Below are 24,271 nucleotides of genomic sequence, written 5' to 3' on the forward strand. Positions count from 1 at the left end.
AGAAAAACTGACATTGAGCCACATTATAAGATATTGCGATAGGTGGGCAACAGTTTGTGTCTTCAAGGAAGGAAGAGAGAAAGAGAGAGAGAGAGAGAGGTGAAGATGTTTGAGGGACAGAATTCCAGAGCTTAGGGCCCAGGCAGCCGAAGGCGTGATCGCTAATGGGGGAGGCGATTAAAACCAGGGATGAGCAAGCGGTTGGAGTTGGAGGAGAGCAGAGATCTCAGGGGGTTGTTGGACTGGATGTGTTACAGAGATAGAGAGTCACTCCCACTAAAGATCAGTCACTTGCTGCTTATTTGGGCAGGAATTGTAAGGGATTTGCTCCCTTGTTTGAGAAACCCAACACCAAATCATTGACCACGAACCTGGGAGTTGGGGGGAGTAGTGGGTGGAATATTATCTGTTACTTAGATCTGTCAGCCTCAAGTATTTTACAGGCTTAGCTGTTAAGGCATTATCACCCATGCAGTCAGTCACAATTATCTGTGGATGGAGTAGACCTAGAACATTGGGACTTCCTGTTATTTCTTTATGTTTTCAACATTCATCTTTTTAAAAATTCTTTCACAGGATGTGGGTGTCGCTGGCTGGGCCAACATTTATTGCCCTTCCCTAATTGCCCCCTTGAGAAGGTGGTGGTGAGCTGCCTTCTTGAACCCTGCAGTCCATGTGGTGTAGGTACACCCACAGTGCTGTTAGGGAGGGAGATCCAGGATTTTGACCCAGCGACAGTGAAGGAACGGCGATATATTTCCAAGTCAAGATGGTGAGTGGCTTGGAGGTGAACTTGCAGGTGGTGGTGTTCCCATCTATCTGCTGCCCTTGTCCTTCTAGATGGTAGAGGTCACGGGTTTGGAAGGTGTTGCCAAGGAGTCTTGGTGAGTTGCTGCAGTGCATCTTGTAGATGGTACACACACTGCTGCTACTGTGTGTCAGTGGCAGAGGGAGTGAATGTTTAATCTACATAATTATCCTCCCTCCCAAAGACGCTGACTCCAAACTCAACACTGGGGAGAACCTCCTTGTAATACTTCTGCTGCCTGGACTCATATTGTCAGGGGATTTGACCTTACTCTCCTGTAATGAGCCAATACATGTCCATTAGTATTCATTCATGAGATCTCTGGAAAGGGCCAATAGTTATTGCCCAACTCCAATTGCCCTTGAGGGGAGCCAACTTCTTAACTGAGAGGCTTGCTAGGCCATTTTGGAGAGTAGTTAGGAGTCAATCACATTGCCGTGGGCCCGGAGTCACATGTAGGCCAGGTTAGGTAAGGGTGCCAGATTTCCTTCCCTAAAACCAGATCGATTTTTACCACAATCCCATAGTTTCATGGCCATCATTTAATTTGGGATTCATTTAATTAAGTGAATTTAAATTTGCCCAACTGCCAAGGTGGGATTTGAACTCATACCTCTAGAGTCTAGGCCTCTGGGTACTAGTCTATGGAAGATAATCTCTAAACTACCTCACCCTGTGATGCTAAACGCTAATGACTGAGTTACTGGAGGCACTGAGGGTAGACATTGCTTTTCCACTTTTCGGTTAAGAAAAGCAGTTTCTACAGCCTCTAAGGTCCCTCACAGAAGTTTGCATCGGTGAATCTGTGGCGTTTGACTGGCAACATCACACCTGGAAGAAAGACACCACAAGATGGCCGGACTGTGGGTGTTCCACCATTATCATGGCGTTGCTAACCCGCTAACTATCGCACCGCTGCCCGGCCTCTCATAGGAGAGATGGCCTTACTGTATATGTGACATGCACACCCTATTCAAGTCTAATAAAGTTCTGTAGGCTTATATCTTTAGGACACGCAGCCGCGAAGGTGGGAAGTGGGCTTGCTGATGAGTCCTTTCTCGAGACCCAGAAGGTCTATATTGGTTTGCCCATCTCAGGAAAATGCTTTTCCAATTCTTATCTACCCCAACCCCTTCCTAGACATGGGTTCGGTCCGCTGGGGCAACGCTGCCTTCGGTGGGTCTTCAAGTGCCTCTGCGGAATCTCAGGATGGTGCCACTGGGCTACAGTTGGGTGCCACGTCTCTCAAGCCGACCATCCACAAGAGGAGGAGGCCCTTCATCACTCCCATTGCTCTAGGGACCTAAGAGAGAAAACTGAGATTAGGACAAGGGCTAACGGCAGAGCGGCCATTTTGCCAAATCACCAGTGAGGTGCCTGTTGACTATTAAGCCAGGAACGATAAGGGGTTTCGCAAACACAGGATGTCCCATAGAGTCTCACAGCCAATGAAGAACATTTGGAAATGTCATCACGTTTGTAATATCAGAAGCAAGCAGCCAATTTGTGCACAGCAAGCTCCCACAAACAGCAATGTGATAATGACCAGATAACCTGTTTTTACTAATGTTGATTGAGGGCTAATGGCCAGGACACTGAGGAGAACTCCCCTGCCCTTCTTCGAAATAGTGCCATGGGATCCTTTCCGATCCCCTGACAGGGATTAACGTCTCATCTGAAAGACGGTACCTCTGACGGTGCGGCACTCCCTCAGTACTCCACCGGGAGCGTGTGGCCAAGTCTCTGTAGCGAGTCTTGAACTCATGACCTTTTGGTTGTGTCAGTGAACTATCGAATATTAAACAATCTGGGTCTCAACAAAGACATCCTGGCCCAGAATGCACTGCAAGATTGGTAAGTCCCACGATGGGCAGCTTATAGAATGACCCAACTAATGACCAAGTAGTTGTGGCTCGGTATTCTGTGGCCTCCCTGTTGTTACATAGTCTGTCTCTGGAGGGGTGCCATACAGATGCTGCATATTCCCCCTGACAGAGGCCGGTCATTGACCATCAGCGGGTGGCGTTCTGCCCAGGCATCCTCGTTGACCTCCCGACGACCCATGAGGCCTGGGAAAAGATGGCCTGCCTTTCTTTTCAGATGGGACAATGGCGACCAAGGTTGGGGTTTTGCCTGGATGGAAACTCCAGCGCCTCACGGGCTGGGTGTGCTGACAATGTTCCAGTGAGAACTGTCAAAACTGCAGACTGAGCACCCACCCCACTCCCCCTCACAAAAACAATTTTAGATCCACGATACGATGCATGCTTTGTTACTGTAACCAATCCATGCAAGACGTGGGGGAAATTGGGAGTTAAACGAGACCCCAGGTCACATGACCATATGTCCATCAAAGTCAAAGGTCATCCGCAAATATGGCTTCCCTTTTTATGTCTAGGACGCCAATCTATTGGGTTCGATTCAGGATGGAATGGAGCACACACACGCCGGACATAAAGGTACGAGAGATAGAAGATGGTATCTCCTCAAACCCTGGTGCAGTGAGGTAGGTAGGAATGAGCACCCTTGTGCACTTTGACGCTCCCAACATAATCGGGACATTAGGAAGAGGCCATTCAGCCCCTTGAGCCTGTTCTGCCATTACCTCAGGGCTGATCCGTATCTCAACTCCATCTTAACTGCCTCAGTTTGCTAACCTTTCCAAACAAAATGTATTCGCAATTTTGAAACTTTTACCTAACCCTCCTCAATTGCAACAGCTTTTTGGGAAAGGTGGGGGGGTCCCAGGTTCCAACCACTCTCTGTGGGAACAAGTGCTTCCTGGCATCACCTCTGAGGGGCCGAGCTCTCACTTGACCCACCCCCGCCCCCACCCCCCCACTCCAATAACTTAAAGTTCATCTTCACCCCCGTACTGCCTATAGTGGTAAGAAAGGACTCTCATTTATATAGCGCCTTCCTCGTCCACAGGAAATGTCCCAACATTTCACCGTCAACGAAGCTGGCCGGAGGTCCAGTCACTGTTGTTGTCCAGAGAACATGGCGGCAAAACTTGCGCAGAGCAAGATCCCACAAACAGCAGTTAGATAATGACTAGATAATTTTGGTTGAAGGATAAATCTTGCCTCAGGAGACTGGGGAGAACCCCTTTATTCTTCATCCAATATAGCTGTGGAATCTTTTACATTCTACTCTACACCGTCCCCATCAAACACTCCCAGGGCAGGTACAGCATGGGATTAGATACAGAGTAAAGCTCCCTCTACACTGTCCCCATCAAACACTCCCAGAGCAGGTACAGCACGGGGTTAGATACAGAGTAAAGCTCCCTCTACACCGTCCCCATCAAACACTCCCAGGACAGGTACAGCAGGGGGTTAGATACAGAGTAAAGCTCCCTCTACACTGCCCTCATAAAACACTCCCAGGACAGGTACAGCACGGGGTTAGATACAGAGTAAAACTGCCTCTACACTGTCCCCATCAAACACTCCCAGGGCAGGTACAGCATGGGGTTAGATATAGAGTAAAGCTCCCTCTACACTGTCCCCATCAAACACTCCCAGGACAGATACAACACGGGGTTAGATACTAAGTAAAACTGCCTCTACACTGTCCCCAGCAAACACTCCCAGTGCAGGTAAAGCACGGGGTTAGATACAGAGTAAAGCTCCCTTTACACTGTCCTCATCAAACATTCCCAGCACAGGTACAGCACGGGGTTAGATACAAAGTAAAACTGCCTCGACACCGTCCCCAGCAAACACTCCCAGGACAGGTACAGCACGGGGTTAGGTACAGAGTAAAGCTCCCTCTACACTGTCCCCATCAAACACTCCCAGGACAGGTACAGCACGGAGTTAGATACAGAGTAAAGCTCCCTCTACACTGTCCGCATCAAACACTCCCAGGACAGGTACAGCACGGAGTTAGATACAGAGTAAAGCTCCCTCTACACTGTCCCCATCAAACACTCCCAGGACAGGTACAGCACGGGGTTAGATACAGAGTAAAGCTCCCTCTACACTGTCCCCATCAAACACTCCCAGGACAGGTACAGCACGGAGTTAGATACAGAGTAAAGCTCCCTCTACACTGTCCCCATCAAACACTCCCAGGGCAGGTACAGCACGGGGTTAGATACAGAGTAAAGCTCCCTCTACACTGTCCGCATCAAACACTCCCAGGACAGGTACAGCACGGGGTTAGATACAGAGTAAAGCTCCCTCCACCCTGTCCCCATCAAACACTCCCAGGACAGGTACAGCACGGGGTTAGATACAGAGTAAAGCTCCCTCCACACTGTCCCCATCAAACACTCCCAGGACAGGTACAGCACGGGGTTAGATACAGAGTAAAGCTCCCTCTACACTGTCCCCATCAAACACTCCCAGGACAGGTACAGCACGCGGTTAGATACAGAGTAAAGCTCCCTCTACACTGTCCCCATCAAACACTCCCAGGACAGGTACAGCACGGGGTTAGATACAGAGTAAAGCTTCCTCTACACTGTCCCCATCAAACACTCCCAGGACAGGTACAGCACGGGGTTAGATGCAAAGTAAAGCTCCCTCTACACTGTCCCCATCAAACACTCCCAGGACAGGTACAGCACGGGATTAGATACAGAGTAAAGCTCCCTCTACACTGTCCCCATCAAACACTCCCAGGACAGGTACAGCACGGGATTAGATACAGAGTAAAGCTCCCTCTACACTGTCCCCATCAAACACTCCCAGGACAGGTACAGCACGGGGTTAGATACAGAGTAAAGCTCCCTCTACACTGTCCCCATCAAACACTCCCAGGACAGGTACAGCACGGGGTTAGATACAGAGTAAAGCTCCCTCTACACTGTCCCCATCAAACACTCCCAGGACAGGTACAGCACGGGGTTAGATACAGAGTAAAGCTCCCTCTACACTGTCCCCATCAAACACTCCCAGGACAGGTACAGCACGGGGTTAGATACAGAGTAAAGCTCCCTCTACACTGTCCCCATCAAACACTCCCAGGACAGGTACAGCACGGGGTTAGATACAGAGTAAAGCTCCCTCTACACTGTCCCCATCAAACACTCCCAGGACAGGTACAGCACGGGGTTAGATACAGAGTAATGCTCCTTCGATACTGTTCTAACTAAGTGCTTCCATCCCCAGTCCAGTGTGACATTTCCATTCCTGACCTCGATGGCCAATTCGATGCCATTTAGTGTTCAATTCAGGGCATTTTGTTTGGGCACAGGAGCTGGATCGTCACTGCCCACATTCCCTGCACTTTTGGCTCACAATGTTGGCAGGAGAAGCAAACTGCATCTTTAGGGAAGGATGTAAATGCATTGGAGGTGGTTCAGAGGAGGTTTACTAGATTGATACCTGGAAGGAGTGGGTTGTCTTATGAGGAAAGGTTGGACAGACTGGGCTTGTTTCCACTGGAGTTTAGAAGAGTGAGGGGTGATTTGATTGCTTTATATAAGACTCTGAACAGTCTTGAATGGATGCTTCCTCTTGTGGGTGAGTCCAGAACTAGGGGGCACTGTTTTAAAATTAGGGGTTGCCCTTTTAGGACAGAGAGGAGGAGAATTTCTTTCTCTCAGGGGACTGAGCGACTTTGGAACTCTCTGCCTCAGGAGGTGGTGGAGGCGGGTTATTGAATATTTTGAGGGGGGAGCTAGATAGATTCTTGTTAGGCGAGGGAATCAAAGGTTATCGGGGGTTAGATGGGAACGTGGGAATCGAAACGCAAACGGATCAGCCATGATCTTATTAAATGGCGGAGCAGACTCGAGGGGCCGAATGGCCTACTCCTGCCCCTAGTTTGTATGTCCGTATCCTAACAGGCTGGGATAGATTTGAACTAAAGTGGCCATGGTGCTCGGCTGTTTGTAACCCACATAGTTCCCCCCCACCTCACCCCCACCACCCCACTCTGTAAGGGGACAGCCTTGCAGTAGTTGGGTCTTTAATACAAGACGTGGTCCATGCGCTTGGAGGTCTCGTGTTTGTCTCCCGTCATTGGGAAGCGCGGCAAAGCGTTCGGACCTACCCCAGTGAACAACACCAGGTACCGGAGAACGGGGACCACGAGAGGCAGGTCGGAGAGTGAGGGAGCGATCAGGCAGCCTCTCTGTGAACGAGGAGGACAAGGGAAAAAAAGCAAAGAATCACTCAGCCACTTGTTACAATTAAAGAAAGGCTTGCATTTAGATAGCACCTTCCACAAGTTGAGGACGCCTCCCCCCCCTCGGTGTTTTACAATGAAGCGTTTGTGAAGTGTAGGAAATACAGATTTGTGCACAGCAAGCTCCCACAAGGTGATTGTCCACTTAGAGAGATGCTGGTTACGGGGTAAATATGGTCCGGACACTGGAGAAAGCTCATCTTTAGAGTAATGCCATGGGATCTTTTATGCCACCCACAGGGCAGATGAGGGAGATGGTGGCATAGTGGTCATGCCAGTCGTAATCCAGAGGCCCAAACGGGTTCAAATCCCACAGAAGCTGGTGTAATTTAAATTCAATTAATAAAACCTGGGATAATGGTGACCATGACAACCTATCATCAATTGTTGTTAAAATCCCCATCTGGTTCACTCCAGGGAAGGAAATCGGCCGTCCTTACCCGGTTTGGCCTACGTGTCACTCTAGAGGCATGGCAATGTGGTCAACTCTGAAGTGGCCCAGCAAGCTGCTCGGTTCAAGGGCAATTAGGGACGGGCAACAAATGCTGGCCTTGCCAGCGATGCCCACATCACGTGAGAGAATGACGGAGAAACAGGATGGAGCCCTGGTTTAACGTTTTATCCGAAAGACGATGAACACACAGCTTAACAGGGCCAACCTCTCAGCACTTGCCGTGCGTGATTAGGCCCACCGGGGATATTGGGAACCTGGTTGAGCGCAGTGCCAATAAGGAGAATTCTGGTACAACATGGCCTGGATAAAGTGGACGTGGGGAAGATGTTTCCATTAGTAGGAGAGACTAGGACCCGAAGGCACAGCCTCAGAGTAAAGGGAAGACCTTTTAGAACAGAGATGAGGAGAAACTTCTTTAGCCAGAGAGTGGTGAATCTATGGAATTCATTGCCACAGAAGGCTGTGGAGGCCAGGTCATTGAGTGTATTTAAGACCGAGATAGATAGGTTCTTGATTGGTAAGGGGATCAAAGGTTACGGGGAGAAGGCGGGAGAATGGGGTTGAGAAACTTAGCAGCCATGATTGAATGGCGGAGCAGACTCGATGGGCCGAATGGCCTAATTTCTGCTCCTATGTCTTATGGTCTTATGGACATGAGGATTGGCGGCTGCCTGGCATTTACATCACAGGAGTCCATTCAGCCCATTGTAACGGTCTTAATGCCCAGGGTCTACCCCCTTGGCCCCGACATTCGCGTCAATCATTCCGGCAGGCTCTTTATTGTACTTTGGGTCCTCAATATTGTACGTTGATGAAGATCGCCGCTCGCCGCTCTTAAACTGTCACCGGCTCCCAGATACTTACATCCCACAGACCGTCCAGCTCGGTGCAGAATGGAAAGCCTTGAGGATCAAAGTACCCCAGACCTGGTGAGAAACAGAAACCAGTCAGGGAGGTGGGTCTGCAGATCTACAATCAAACCTATGGGCGGCTTAAAGGGACAGCGCGTTCTCTGCTCCCTCCCACCCCCCTCTCCCACCAGCACAGAGACTCCAGTGATTGATGACCAATTCGATCAACTCGTTTTCCTACCCAAGCCCTGTGACCTCGCACAAGGACGCGAGAAATAGGAGCTGGAGTAGACCATTCGGCCCCTCGAGCCTGCTCCGCCATTCAGTACGATCACGGCTGATCTCGGGCTTCAACTCCCGCTTTCCCGCCCGCTCCTCACATCCCTCGATTCCCCGAGAGACCAAAAAAAAATCTGTCCCGTCCCAGCCTGTTCCCAGACAGACAGTCACCCCGCGCCTTTCCGAAGAAGCCAATCAGCTGCAGGCCCAATGGTACCTGCATTTAAATAGCACCCGTCACATCCAAAAAGTACTTCACTGGCTGTAAAGCGCTTTGGGACGTTCTGAGATTGCGAAGGCCGCTACTTAAATGCTCCCTTTGTGCAGCTGCTGTCCGCCAATGAGAGAACGTTGTTGACTGGGGAATGGTGCCTGTAATATGGGAAGGACCAAGAGACAGAGAGGAAACCGAGGGGGAGAGGGGAAAATGATAAATGTCAAATGTTTAGCAACTGGTCATAATGAATTACTTTTACTCAATGTTCAAATGCTGGAAGCCTCAGGCCTGTTAGAGTTAACCTCATGGTAAGGACACTGTCTCCATCCTGTGCTGAGACTGAGGCACTGCAGTCAAAAAGCATAAAGGACGGAGAGATTAAAGGACGAAGAGATCAAAGGGAGCAGAAAAAAATTGCCTCGTCTCTTCGAACCACCTCAAAGCATTTTATACAATAAATCACTGAAGTGCAGGGGCCCTCGTTATGGAAGCAAAATGGCAGCCAATCTCTGCACAGTAAGATCCCATCGTGAGGGAATAAATGACACTCAATGTTCATTGGTGGCGCTCGTTGTTGGCCAAGGAAATGGGACCAGTCCCTGTTCTTCTCCCAGTAGTTCCTCGGGAGCTTAACGTCCACCTAAACAGGCAGAGGGGGCCTCAGTTGAACATCTCATCCAGTGGACGGTACCTCTGACAGTGCAGCACTCCCTCAGTACCACACTAGTAGTGTCGGGTCAGGAGTGTCAGGGGTTTTGCCCCTTTGACCCTGCTGCCTCAGAGGCCAAAGTGATGATAACTGAGTTAAGCTGATGCCTTCACCCAATCAGCTCTGAGCCCATCTCTCCCCCAGGTCCCAGGGGTGAAAGGGGGACATTTAATCCACTGCAGAGCCCACTCTGTAAGTTAGATAGAATACACTGGGTGCCAGTGAGAGGCAGAGAGGCTGCTACAGGGCCTACCTTCAAACATCACATCCACATGGTCATCGCGTGGAGTGACCAGCAGGAGAAGCAGAGGGAGGGAGAGAAAGACAGAGCAGAGAGAGAAAGAGAGAGATAGAAAGTGCAAGAGAGAGACAGGGAGAGAAAGACGGAGAAAGAGAGAGACACAGAAAAAAAGAGAGAGAGCAGAGAGAGGAAGACAGAAAGAGCGAGAGAGAGACAGAGAGAGAGAGAGAGAGAGACATGGAAAAAGAGAGAGAGTAGGGAGAGAGAACAGAGAGAAAGAGATAAAAGCAAAAAACTGCGGATGCTGGAAATCCAAATTAAAAACAAAAATACCTGAAAAAACTCAGCAGGTCTGGCAGCATCTGCGGAGAGGAACACAGCTAACGTTTCGAGTCCGTATGACCCTTCAAGACAGGCAGAGAGAGAGAGACCAAAGAGAGAGAGAGGGAGAGACAGACAGGGGGAGAGATATAGAGAGAGAGACAGAGGTGAAAGAACTGAGAGAAACATAGAGATAGAAGGGGAGATAGAGAGCTTGGAGAGACAGACAGACACTGAAAGTGTGAGAGAGATATGAGATAGCAGAGAGAGAGAGACAGGGGCAGAGAGAAGAAGGGGAGAGTGAGCTGGGGAGAGAGAAACAGACAGAGACAGACAGAGAGAAAGAGCTGAGGAAGCAGAGCGAGACAGAGAAAGAGAGGAGAGAGTACGAGCAGAGGAAGGAGAGACAGAGCAGGGAGAGAGAGAGAGCGGGTAGGGAGAGAGAGAGACAGACAGACAGAGAGAGAGAGAGACACACAGGGAAATAGAGAGCAGGGGGAGAGAGAGAGTGGGTAGGGAGAGAGACCAGAGAAAGAAAACAGAGCAGAGGGAGAGAGAGATAAGGCGGAGTGAAGTCAGAGAGCAAAGTTTTGAGGGTGTGACTGCGGAGAGCAGCGTATAGCGAGTGTGGAAGGACAAGGCAGGTGGTAGTGCAGCGAGTTGCGCTTTTTCCTGAAAGTGCCATTTTTTAAAAACAAGTGTGTAAATACTCACTCTGGTTTAATCTGCATTTCAGTTCCTCTGCCTCACTCATCAGATTTTTCACCTCTTCCTCCAGTGTCTTGTTCCTGGCATCTACTTTTACCAGCAGCCTAGAGAGTGAAAGAGCAAGTTAGAAGGAGATGGTGAGAGAAAGGGAGCGATGGAGAATCATCGAGGGGAGGAAGAGAGAGAGAGAAAGAACTGAGGACGTTTATAGAAAAGCAAATCGCTGCGGATGCTGGAAACCTGAAATAAAAACAGGAAAATGCTGGAGAAACTTGGCAGGACTGGCAGCCTCTGCAGAGAGAGAAACAGAGTTAAGACTTGTCACACGGACTCAAAACATTAACTCTGTTTTCCTCGCCACAGATCCTGTTGAGTTTTTCCAACATTTCCTGTCTTTATTGAGGGGATTTATATACTGGAACATGGCATGGGGGCAGGGTTAACTTTTTAAAAATTTGTTCATGGGATGTGGGGCGTCGCTGGCAAGGCCAGCATTTGTTGCCCATCCCTAATTGCCCTTGAACTGAGTGTCTTGCTCGGCCATTTCAGAGGAGCAGTTAAGAGCCAACCACATTGCTGTGGGGATCTAGAGTCACATGTAGGCCAGACCGGGTAAAGATGGCAGATTTCCTTCCCTAGAGGACATCAGTGAACCAGATGGGTTTTTACAACAGTTGATAGTTTCATGGTCACCGTCACTGAGATTAGCTTTCAATTCCAGACTTAATTAACTGAATTTAAATTTCACCAGCTGCCGTGGTGGGATTTGAACCCATGTCCCCAGAGCATTAGCCTGAGTTTCTGGATTACTAGTCCAGTAATATTACCACTACAGCACCATCTCCTCCATAACAGGGCACTGGAGTAGGTTAACTAACAGGTATGTGGGGAGTATTAACCTTAATGGGGTGTGTGGGTTACAGTACATGGAGTGTAGGACCTGGCTGTACTGTGTTTATTTGCTGGTGGGTACTTGGGGTACAGTATATACCACGTTAGGGTATTTGGGGTACAGTGTGTATTGGGTTAGGGTACCTGTACATTCTCTAATAGAAGGGCATGGGTAATTTACACACTAGAAAGCATACCGTAATACCACAATAAAAGAGTAAATGGGGCCACCATAAATAATGTAATAGGAGGACACATATTGTTACTGGATATTCTAATGAATTACTGTATATACTGTACTAGAAGAAAACTCCAAATTACTGTAAATATTACAATAGGAGGGCACATGGAGTTACTGTATATCCTGTAACAGGAGGGCACAAAAGTTTGTTACTTTCCTACCTTTCAGTGTTCATGTTAGCGATCTTCGCTTGAAGAAGCTCATCTTCGACGGTCCCTCCCCCCTTCAGCTGCGCCTCCAGTGCTGCCTGCAAAGTGAGTAAGGCCGACATCTCTGGCTTGGGAGCACCAGGCAATGGCCACAACAGGTCCTGCGGGCAGGAGGAAGTGTTAGCTGTGACCGGCCTGACTGGGGTGGGCGCAGGCAGCTTCAATCCTGCACCTCCCACCTACTTCATCCAATCCATCCGACTACCTACACGTTGTACACGTATGTAAACTCTGGAGTTGGGAGAGCTGTAAATGTCAGTTTCAGCTCCTCCACATGATGGCGCTGCTGAGTCTAAAAAAAACAAGGTTGCAACTGTCCCTGTCATCCTAGAGGTGGCGCCGCAACTTCGTTACAACAACAACTTACCTTCAACGGGCCATAGCCAACAACAGATGGGATTCACTGGGAATACATTCACGCTTTTGCGCATCTCACACACTCCCTGCTATACTCTTGTATCCATCTCAATCGTAAACAAATTTATTCTAACTGAAAGAAAAGAAAGGATTGCCATTATATAACGCCTTTCACGACCTCAGGACGTCCCAAGGTGCTGCACGGCCAGTGGAGTACCTTGGAAGCGTGGGCAAATTTTTGGAAATGTGGCAGCCAATTTGCACACAGCAAGCTCCCACAAACAGCAAACTTGACAACGATCAGATGATCTGTCCTTTTTGTGTTGTCAATTGAAGGATAAATTGACCAGTTTACCCGGGGGTGGAACTCCCTTCTTCTTCGAAATAACATCAGGGGGTCTTTTGAGATCAGTACCAATAAAACGTTGCTAAACTGTGGGTCAACAACCAAACAAAGACCAAGGTCCCATCAGCGGCCTTGTCATTGGTGCAGCACAGATGGAGTCCATTCGGCCCATTGTGCCTGTGCTGGCTCTTTGAAGGAACTATCCAAAAAGACCAACCCCCAATCTTTTTGCATAGTCCTCCTCAAATACCTACCCAATTCGCATTTGAAAGTTCCTATTGAATTTGCTTCCGCCGCCCTTTCAGGCAGCGCCTTCCAGATCACAACAACTCGCTGCGTCAAACATTTTTCCTCATCTCTCCCTCTGGGTTTTTTTTGCCAATTCTGCATCCTTTGGTCTCTGACCCTCCTGCCACGAGTAACAATTTCTCCCTATTGACTCGATGGAGTGGATTTCTTGAAACGTGTACAGGAGAACTTTTTAGGTCAATATGTAGAGGGTCCAACAAGGGATGGCGCAGTGCTGGACCCAATTCTGGGGAATGAAGCCGGACAGGTGGCTGAGGTGGTGGTGGGGGAGCATTTTAGCGATTGCGAACACAACATGGTACAGTTTAAGTTTGTTATGGACAAAGAAATCAACAAGTTGCAAAAAAATGTTTTGGACTGGAGGAGAGTGGATTTTAGTAAAATAAGGCAGGATCTGGCCAAGGTAGACTGGGAACAGTTACTTTTGGGGATATCTACAGAGGAACAGTGGGGGGCATTCAAAAAGGAAATGGGGAGGGTACAGGATCAACATGTTCCCTCTAGGGTGATAGGAAGGAGTAACAAGCCCAGAGAACCATGGGTGACCAGAGATATTCAGGTTACGATGAGAAGGAAAAGAGAGGCTTTTAGCAGGTACAAGGGGAGCAAATCAGCAGAGGCATTAGTGGAGCACAGAAAGTGCAGGGTGGAGCTTAAGAAAGCAATTAGGAGAGCAAAGAAGGGATATGAGAAAGCTCTGGCTGGTAAAAGTAGGGAAAATCCCAAGATATTCTATAAGTATATCAATGGGAAGAGGATAACCAGGGAAAGAATAGGGCCCATAAGGGACCAAGGGGGCAATCTATGGGTGGAGCCAGAGGACATCGGTAGAGTGTTGAATGAATACTTCACATCCGTCTTCACCCAAGAGAATGAGGATGAAGGTATGGAACTCGGGGAGAGAGACTGCGAGGTTCTTGAGCAAATTGATATATGGAGTGACAAAGTATTGGAGGTGTTGGCAGGCTTAAAAGTGGACAGATCTCCAGACCTGGATGATTTGTGCCCCAGACTGCTGAGGGAGGCAAGGGAGGAGATCGCAGGGGCTCTGACCCAAATTTTTAATTCTTCTCTGGCCATGGGGGAGGTGCCAGAGGACTGGAGAACAGCTAATGTGGTTCCACTATTTAAGAAGGGTTGTAGAGGTAAACCAGGGAACTACAAGCCAGTGAGTCTCATGTCAGTGGTAGGGAAACTATTGGAGAAAATTCTGAAGGAGAGAATCTATCTCCACTTGGAGAGGCAAGGTTTGATCAGGGATAGTTAGCATGGCTTTGTCAGAGGGAGGTCATGCCTAACAAATTTGGTTGAATTTTTTGAGGGGGTGACCGGGTGAGTAGATGAGGGTAGTGTAGTTGATGTAGTTTATATGGATTTCAGCAAAGCCTTTGACAAGGTCCCACATGGGAGACTTATAAAGAAGGCAAATGCACATGGGATACAGGGTAATTTGATAAGGTGGATTCAAAATTGTCTTAGTTGTAGGAGGCAGAGGGTGATGACAGAAGGCTGCTTTAGTGACTGGAAGCCAGTGTCCAGTGGCATACCACAGGGATCTGTGCTCGGTCCCCTATTATTTGGCATTTATATAAACAACATAAATGACTATGTGGGGGGTAGGATTAGTAAGTTTGCGGATGACACAAAGATTGGCTGGGTGGCTAACAGTGAGGTTGAGTGTCTTGGGTTACAGGAAGATATAGACGGGGTGGTCAAATGGGCAGATAAGTGGCAGATGGAATTTAACCCTGAAAAGTGGGAGGTGATACACTTTGGAAGGAGTAATTTGACAAGGAAGTATTCAATGAACGGCATGGCACTAGGAAGTTCTGAGGAACAAAGGGACCTTGGCGTGTGTGTCCTTAGAGCTCTGAAGGTGGAGGGGCACGTTAGTGGGGTGGTGAAAAAGGCATATGGGATACTTGCCTTTATCAATCGAGGCATAGATTACAAAAGTAGGAGGGTCATGTTGGAGTTGTATAGAACCTTAGTGAGGCCACAGCTGGAGTACTGTGTGCAGTTCTGGTCACCACATTATAGGAAGGATGTGATTGCACTGGAGGGGGTGCAGAGGAGATTCACCAGGATGTTGCCTGGGATGAAACATTTAAGTTATGAAGAGAGGTTGGATAGACTTGGGTTGTTTTCATTGGAGCAGAGAAGACTGAGGGGTGACCTGATCGAGGTGTACAAGATTATGAGGGGCATGCACAGGGTGGATAGGGAGCAGCTGTTCCCCTTAGTTGAAGGGTCAGTCACAAGGGGGCATAAGTTCAACGTGAGGGGCAGGAGGTTTAGGGGGGATGTGAGGAAAAACCTTTTTACCCAGAGGGTGGTGAGGGTCTGGAATGCGCTGCCTGGGAGGGTGGTGGAGTCGGGTTGCCTCACATCCTTTAAAAAGTACCTGGATGAGCACTTGGCACCTCATAACATTCAAGGCTATGGGCCAAGTGCTGGTAAATGGGATTAGGTAGGTAGGTCAGGTGTTTCTCACGTGTCAGTGCAGACTCGATGGGCCGAAGGGCCTCTTCTGCACTGTGATTCTGTGCAAAACCCTTCATCATTTTGAACACCTCTATTAAATCTCCTCCTTAACCTTCTCTGCTCTGAGGAGAACAATCCCAGCTTCTCCAGTCTCTCCACATTCATTTAAGAATGCAAATCTTTTGGGTTTAAAGGGTCACACACTCAGACACGCACTCACCCACACGCACACACACACACACACACTCACCCACACGCACACACACTCACCCACACGCACACTTACAAAAACACACTCCCACACACTCCCACTCACACATTCACTACACTCACATTCACTCACTCACTCACTCACACACTCACTCACACGCACACACACACACACACACTCACCCACACGCACACACATTCACTACACTCACATTTACTCACTCACTCACTCACACACTCAGTCACACTCACTCACACACATACATACTCTCAAGGGTTTAAAGTGTTAGGGGGAAGAAAGTAAATGAGAATTTATGGCAAGGGAGAATTCATTATAAGGGAATGAATTACTTAAGTTAGAATCTATAGGCAGGCCAGCGCAAATCAGTAAATCAACAATTAAACAGTTAAACCAGATGAACCTTATACACTCTCAAACTTTGTACACCCTCAGGGTTTGCAATCACCAGCAGGGTCCTGGGAATTAGACTGGAGTCAGAGGATGGCAATAACATAGGTTATGTGTGCTCTTCAACAGATAGGGGAAGGACAGATGGTCCCAGCTTAGATAGGAGGGCAGGTCTCTGCCTGGGTGAAGGTCGGGTCAGATGATGCATGTACCTTTGTACCAGAGACTTGTCTGTTTAATGTAAACCTAAACGTTGACAAGATTGGAATCTGGAAACTGTTCTTGTATGTGACCAATAATGTATAAATATGATGAACACTTGTAGCTTGTGTCTCAAGCTGCATTGAGATGGTGCCCTCCTTGCAATTGCTCGAATAAATGATCGTAACCTGTACCTGAGTCTCCTGTGGTCTGTTCATCAAAGACACCACACCAATTTGGCGTAGTCGGCAAGATACTTGGACCGGATCCTCGGGATGGCTCTGCAAAGTGGGTGAGTATATTCATTTACCACCCGTAGTTAGTGCAGTCCGGCCTACCCAAGAACGGTCCGATCAAGTATCAAAGGAACAGGAGGAGGACTCAGGACAGGAGATAGGAGGCGCCAGGGGTAAGAGGCGGAGAGTGCAGGCGGGCTAGGTGGGCCAAAGCCGCGCAGGGAGGCTGGAACCATTACCCAGTAAGAGGAGGCAGAGCCGCGCTGGCAGGTTAGGGTTTGAAATATAACCTTAACCGAAGCCGCGCAGGGAGGGCCGGAACCCAGTGAAACTGCACATACCGCAAGAAACTAAGTTGTTGGGACCGTGCGAACATACCGCGCAGAGATAGACGGAAAATAGGAACAGAATACTGTCAGGGAAACAGAATAGCGCCATGGAACTCAACTAGGGAACCGTGGACTCCATTACCAGGTTCATAGCGGAACAACAGTCAAAAATAATCACTAAAATGCAGAAGGAGGGGTGGAATCCACAGGGAACCCCCGGAGAACAAAAACAGTGGTGGATAGAGCAGGAAAAGGATAAGGAAAAGAAAGGGATGATGGTTATGATCACACTGTACCTACAGTTGTGCAGAAGGGTTAATACTAAATTCCAGTCGATTAGAGAGAGAGAAACAAAGTCAGATCCAGGACAGATCAGAGCAGTGGCGGCAGCAGCAGCAGCAGCAGCAGTGACACTGATCAAGAGGGAAAGCTCCGAGGGAGAAACCCATGAAGGAGCTGAGGCAGTTCCACCCTCATATGAACCAACCGCCCCCACTGTGCCCATTGAACCCCACGGCCCCTATGGCAATAACCGTTAGGAAAAGTAAAGTCAGGAAAGGCGAATTGAAACCCGAAGGAAGAAAGGGGGATGAGGAATAGGGGGAGGATGAGGGGATTGAGAGGGTTATGGAGAAAGTTAAGCAGGTACCATTCAGCCCGGGGGAGAAACAGGTTTTGTTTAAAGAGCTGCTTAAAGACACTTAAAACTCGGCTTAGCAACCCAGGTTTTTGGACCAAACTGCGGGAAATGCAAGATTTCCATGCAATGCACCCCCTTGATAATCACATACTGGTGAAGGCGAAATGCCCAGGGGATATCTGGGGAAGATTACCCCTGCAGTCTAGGAGTGGAGACTGGGCGAAATCTGGGGATGTCCTGGATCGGGAGAAGGTGACAGCCCTGCACAGGGAGTTTGAGAGGACAGTCAAGGAAGCCTTGGGGGAGGGAGAGACGAATTGGGGGTGTATAATGTCCCGTGAGGGATGACGAGATTTTCCTGAACATGTGGAAGGATGATTGGGACCTGAAAGGTCTGCTACTCAATTTTCTGTAACTTAAAAAAATGAATTGATCTAAGTTACAAGAGCTGCTTGTGCTGGAGAGAGAGAGAGAGAGAGAGAGAGAGAAAAGGGGCATAACCCCTAGGGGAGTTAATAAGCACTGACAGGCAGGGGGAATGTCAGCTTTCATCAGTTTGATTGTCCCAGAAGGTGGAGCCTTCAAGATCCCTTTATTTCCCCCACTGCTATTTGAAGTTTCGTTTAGAATATGAGAATTTTAAGGCGTTAAGTTAAGAATACAGGAATATAAATACCTACCTCTAAATGTAAGTTTGTTTGTGTGCAAGGAAGCATTCGTATGTGAGCTTTAATGTGTTTTCTTCCGTAAATTGTCATTTGTGTGTGTAGTTCAGCACTTTAGGGTTGAAAGCCCAATGTTAGATTAAAGGAAAAGTATATTAAAACATTCCAAAGTTTTGAGTATAAGGTTTGAGTTGAGATTTCTGGCAAAAAGGGTGGCAATTTGAAGTTATCATGAAGCCAGACAGGGTTAGATGAACCAACCTTTGTACCACCCCCTTTGCAGACTCGCATCACCAGCTTCCAAACTGATTGGGATTGATACGTACGAGTTACATTAACTCATGCGAGTTAGTATTCTAAAATCCTGAGGGGAAAAATTACCTGAAGTTCAAGGGATTCTAGGAGAACCAAAAGGAATAAACACACGGTCTAGGTGGTTCCAATGGATAAAAATCTTTTGATGAGACGAATTAAATATGGAAGGAAATCTGCATCCCAACAGCACTGTAATTTGAATTTGGGACAATCTTGAGGTGTTAAGTGCAGTGTAGTTTTGAAGGTTACTTTTGAACCACTAGGATGGTATCTAAGATAAAGAATGTGTCGATAAACATACGGGAATTATAACTTGGATACAAATCAATACACATAAGAAAGAGGTAGTTTTAATTTTGATAGTGTAAATTACAGTTCTTACAAAGTTTAAAATTTGAGGTTTAGTTCCTGATAATTTCTCAAAGGGGAATTTTCATTTTAAAAGGTTTGACAACAATTGGCACTAATTCAAATGCTGCGAGCTTTCGTATTTGTAAAGTCTGTTCCCAAAATGTGAAGCTAAGCTCTAGACCTTGACAAAGTTTGGCAGAAATCCAATTTTTGGTCGAGTTAATGAATCTGGGATAATGCAAAAAAAAAAGTCAGACGGAATTTAGTGGGACAGTAAGATGTTGTTTGAGAAGAAGATAAGGAAGCAAAACGTGTCAATGCTTGATTTCTGTTTTAAAACTGTTAAGAGAATACTTTACTGGACAGTAAAGTCTCTCCAGACAACCTGAACAGGATAAGGTGGTAGCGGTTGCATGTGTAAAATGGTTTGAGGAAAGTAGGAGAAAGAGTTAGGGGAAGGGACATAATGTGCAAACTGTTTTAAGGGAAGTAAATTTGATAATATGGCCATCGACTGAGACATTGGAAACGCACAGGGGGAGATCAGCAAGGATCTAGAGACAGAGATCCTCCTTGACATGGAATAGTTAATACGGCGTAAAGAGCACGGAAACATTATAAACGATCAAGACAATAGAGAAACCGAAATCAAGAGAATCTTAGGATGATCATGGTCAGGGGAAAAAAATACTTAGAGGTAAAATTATGTGGAATCTGTAGTTCAGGAATTGAAATGTAAGGAGAAATAATACTTAACAACAATGATGGATATAGGTAAAGGGAAAGCTGGAAAAAGGCTAAATAGATGTATTACTGACTATATTAATGTGTCTGCGAGCTACAAAGAGCAAAACCACAGGATTAACACCTTGATGACAGGCAGAGTTAAGCGGCTCCCAGAGAGAACTACCACTGGGAGTGAAGATAGTGAGCCATTGAAAGATAGGATAAGAAGGTGCATTGTAGAGTTGTTTAAGGAATTGAGGTCTGACATGAGACAGCAGCAGGAGAGAGTAAACTGGAAGGAGTAGGGGTGCCTACCCAGATAGATTCAGGTCAGGGAACTCATTTCACAGGGAGAGTCATTAAAGAAATGTATAAATTTAAATATAAACAGGAATTCCACATTCCCTACCAGCCACAGAGCCCGGGGATGGTGGAAAGGATGAACTGAACTTTAAAAAAAACATCAATCACAAAAGCAATTTAAGAGACAGGGAACAGCCCAATATTCTAATGCGCCCTAGGGGCTACCCCAAGCAGGACCACCAGGTTCACCCCATTTGAAAGAATGACAAGGAGAGCAATGCAGTTACCCGAGGGAATCATAGTAGGAGTGGGAGATGTAGGACCACTAAAAGGAAGGATGCGAGACCATGTGAGGGAAATAAGTAAGCAATTGCATGAGTTAAGGAAGGAAGTCAGAGACCGACAGGTGATTAAGGATATGGAAACAGGCAAATCTAAAGAGCAACAATGGACCAAGTGGGGAATAAGGTGATGGTCAAGATGAGCTCGGAGAGAACAGGCATGGACCATATGAGGTAATTATGACAGGTGATACATGCGCACTTGTAGATATGAGAACGGGAAGTAAATGGAGGCATTACACACAGTTAAAGATACATGACAATTGACCAAGCGGTAACCCGGAGAACGGGAGCCGATGCTAATGTCTCCACAGATCTATGATCCTGGTCGTGGGCCTATCAGTACTGGCAACAAGGTCAGGGATCATCACTGCTCATCCCGCACCGCAGGAGGAACTTTGGTACAGCACGGACAGTGCCGAATGCGACATGCAATGGGGAATGATAAATGGAACAGTAGGAGAACAAGTGCTTTCGAATTGTAGTAAGGGTTTGCTTCAGATCGGGCGTGGGAGGTCTGTCACTACCCAGCCACCTCCCACCTCTACTTTCACAGTCCGAGTAGAGATAATTGAAGCCCCTCAAACCACACCGACTGACCCAACTTGTCCGACTATGCATCCAGGACTGATGAATGGTTTGGTGCTGGTTAATCAGAAGTTTTGTAAGATAATGTACACCTCGAGCTGGTACCCGGAGTCTTGAACATATCCGGAATTGCCCCGCCCCAGTGGTGCTCAACCCATATTCGAGCACTAAATACAGCTCGAATGGGCCAGCTGGTGACTGAAGCATCTCAGTTCAACAGTGCGATGTGACCAGGCTTGGGAGGGAACTGCGTTAAGCGCAGCCTGATAAACGGTGCCGCTATGATATTCAATACAGGGACATTAATAGTTAATTCCACCGACCGAGCAACTGTAGATCAGAAGATCCGGACTCTGAGCTTTAAGCTGAAGGAGATTCTAGAGCGGGGACAGGGGATCCAGGATACCCAGTTAGATACGGACCAGGACATGACACGGTTAATCCAAAGCCTGGCTACCGTGCTCGAAAGTCATGCGGGGACTATCGACAAACTGATTGAAAAGGGAAAATATTTCAGATGAAGCGAGAAGAAATAATGTTTGCAGCACCTATGGATCTTGGGCGTTGGAACAAGCCTTAGAGAATTTAAGACAGATTAATAAAGGGGTAGTCCCTTTATGGGTAACTAATGAGCATTTATTTAATCTTTCACGACACAAGAATCATGACTTGACCGATTGCCAGCTCAGAGGTTTAACACGTGTATATAGAATGAATGTCGAATGTATAGTGAATAGTAATATGTTAATAGGCATTGTATTAGTAATACCTGTCATACCTATGTCAGCACCCGGCAGGACCTTATATAAAGTAGAAAATATTGGGGTTATATGGGGGGGATTACTATATTAGGTATCATGACATTCCACCATTCGCAGTAGACATAGAAGGGAAAATAGTTAGCACCACATTAGAAGGGTGTAGGGTAGAGGCCACTGCAGTAGTATGTGCAAATCCGATATACGTGACAGATGAAGCTAAGTGGATTTAAAGCAGCAGCAAACTGTACAATGGAAACTATATGGTCTGTAAAAGAACCGACCCATGTTGCATGTACAGGGAATGGGAGATATTGTATCACCACATGGCAGGAAAGAATCCAGTATGGGGGTAACCGGATATGCCCCATCCACAATCATTCAGTGTGCCTACACCCACAGGCGCCAGCAAGGGTAGGGAAAGTGGAACTGGTCGAAATATACAAGAGAGGAACTATCCAGGTCAAGGAAAGCCTTAAGGATAACCTGACACAGTATCTGAACCAGTTCTCCTACGAAATTCCCCTATTACCAGAGCACCTAACCGCGATTTGGAAACAGGCTCAGCAGATACACACTTGCAGCAACAGGTTAGAGCCTTAAAGACGGATATTGAACAAATAGATGCTTCCTCCTGGTGGGAGGACCTGTGGAATTGGGGCTCGAATGCACAGATCCACCCCTGGATTCAGATTATCTCCCATGCCCTAGTTATACTTCAATCGATATTGATTATGTATCTAACATACTTGATTCATCGCACCCGGAAATCACAAAAAAGGTGGCGCTGGGGGAGTTTTAACAGGTGGAGGAGGAATTTAATAAGCCTGAGGCCTGAATTGAAGGGCCAGATGATACAGGTGGTCTGACGGTACCTTTACAACCCAGAGCAGGATGACTGGTCAGCATCAATGGGCGGCGGTGTGTAAAGGGACGGACTGTACCACTGTAGTCGGCTACCTTGGGTAAGGGGGAAGAAAGTAAATGAGAATTTATGGTAAGGGAGAATTCATTATAAGGGAATGATTAACTTAAATTAGAATCTATAGGCAGGCCAGTGCAAATCAGTAAATCAACAATTAAACAGCTAAACCAGATGAACCTTATACACGCTCAACCTTTGTACACCCTGAGGGTTTGCAATCACCAGCAGGGTCCTGGGAGTTAGACTGGAGTCAGAGGATGGCAATAACATAGATTAAGTGTGCTCTTCAACCGATAGGGGAAGGACAGATGGTCCCAGTTTAGGTAGGAAGACAGGTCTCTGCCTGGGTGAAGGTCGGGTCAGATGATGCATGTACCTTTGTACCAGAGACTTGTCTGTTTAATGTAAACCTAAATGTTGACAAGATCGAAATCTGGAAACTGTTCTTGTATGTGACCAATAATGTATAAATATGGTGAACACTTGTAGCTTAGCAGAGTACTGTCTCAAGCTGCATTGAGATGGTGCCCTCCCTGCAATTGCTCGAATAAACGATCGTAACCTGTACCTGAGTCTCCTGTGGTCCGTTTATCAAAGACACCACACCAAAAGGGTCCCTCACACACACCCTCACACACACACAAAAACACACATACTCACACACACACACACACAAACAGAAAGAGACTCACACAGAAACACACACAGATACACACACACACGTACACACACTCTCACGCTCTCTCACATGCTCTCTCGCACACTCTCTCACATAGAAACACACACACACCCACACCCACACACACTCACACACACTCTCCATTTTACATTACAAGATATAACCTTGACATCCTTGAAAAATGGCACATTGTCCGATGACAAACATCACTGCAGATGATTGATAAGTCGGGAATGGCTGATTGCAATCTCATTAGGATCTTATTGGAATCTGATTGGAATAGATTCTCTTGCCCCACTGCATCCCACACCCCCCAGCTCTTCCCCTCACCTCCCCCAGCTCTTCAAGCCAATGAGGGCCGAATGAACACTGAAAGGCTATTTGACTGTGTAAGGCATCACTGCCAAACACACAGCTCATCAGCCTGGCAATCAAAATAGGGAAACTGACTTTAGCCACCCCCCCCCATCTTACGCCACCCACATCGGGTGGTGCCCTTGCTCAGTGGGCTCTCTGGGGGGCAGGGCCGCTGCCAGAGGTCGGGTTTTTAAAGCGACGGTGTCGGCACTTTCTTCCTCACCACGTTACCTCCATGTTACAGCCTGGCAGCTCACTCTGGCCCGGCGCCCACCTCGCCTCCTCGTTGCGCGTGTTCAGCCCTCTCACGGCCTCTGCTGCGTCACTCTGCCTGAGGAGAGGGAGGTCCGTGTTACTCCAAGGCTCAGGCTGAATTCTCAAGCGATTGGCGGGCCGCGCGCAGTAATGTTCTCGCAACCCTTCCCCTTCCTCCAGGGTCCCCCTGCGTCTCACCATCATTACCATCCCCCTGCCCCCCCGCCCATACCCAATCCCCCGCAAATACCCCACACTGCAAAAAGATCGCCCAATAACTCTCTGAGGTGGACTGATTGGTGGAGATAGTGCGGAAGCAGCCTTGCTTCCGATCCCCAGGGCTCTGTGTTCAAGCCCCACTCCAGGGCCTGGGCGCAAAATCCAGCCTGACACTCTGGGTGCAGCGCTGAAGGAGTG

At 47.7% G+C, this 24,271-nt stretch overlaps 1 protein-coding gene across 1 annotated transcript; it reads right to left on the reverse strand.

Annotated features, from left to right (window-relative positions):
• Positions 1 to 79: 79 nt before the first annotated feature.
• Positions 80 to 23,916, reverse strand: LOC144671337 (uncharacterized). The gene is made up of 6 exons (XM_078533171.1): positions 23,831 to 23,916; positions 12,023 to 12,171; positions 10,736 to 10,833; positions 8,268 to 8,329; positions 6,815 to 6,895; positions 80 to 2,111 (listed from the first exon to the last, which is right to left on the reverse strand). Exons 1-6 carry the CDS (start codon positions 23,834 to 23,836, stop codon positions 2,013 to 2,015), a joined length of 495 nt encoding a protein of 164 aa, XP_078389297.1. The 5' UTR covers positions 23,837 to 23,916; the 3' UTR covers positions 80 to 2,012.
• Between the last annotated feature and the right edge of the window lie 355 nt (positions 23,917 to 24,271).

The sequence above is a fragment of the Cetorhinus maximus genome, chromosome 32 (genome assembly GCF_964194155.1).
Source record: "Cetorhinus maximus chromosome 32, sCetMax3.hap1.1, whole genome shotgun sequence".
Lineage (NCBI taxonomy): Eukaryota > Metazoa > Chordata > Chondrichthyes > Lamniformes > Cetorhinidae > Cetorhinus > Cetorhinus maximus.

What these genes read in the sequence shown, in the direction of transcription:
- LOC144671337 (XM_078533171.1), bottom strand. An exon ending in GCTAACATGAACACTGAAAG is followed by an intron (nt 10,834 to 12,022) that starts GTAGGAAAGTAA and finishes TTCACTCTCTAG; the next exon opens with GCTGCTGGTAAAAGTAGATG. An exon ending in AGCTGGACGGTCTGTGGGAT is followed by an intron (nt 6,896 to 8,267) that starts GTAAGTATCTGG and finishes CCTCGTTCACAG; the next exon opens with AGAGGCTGCCTGATCGCTCC.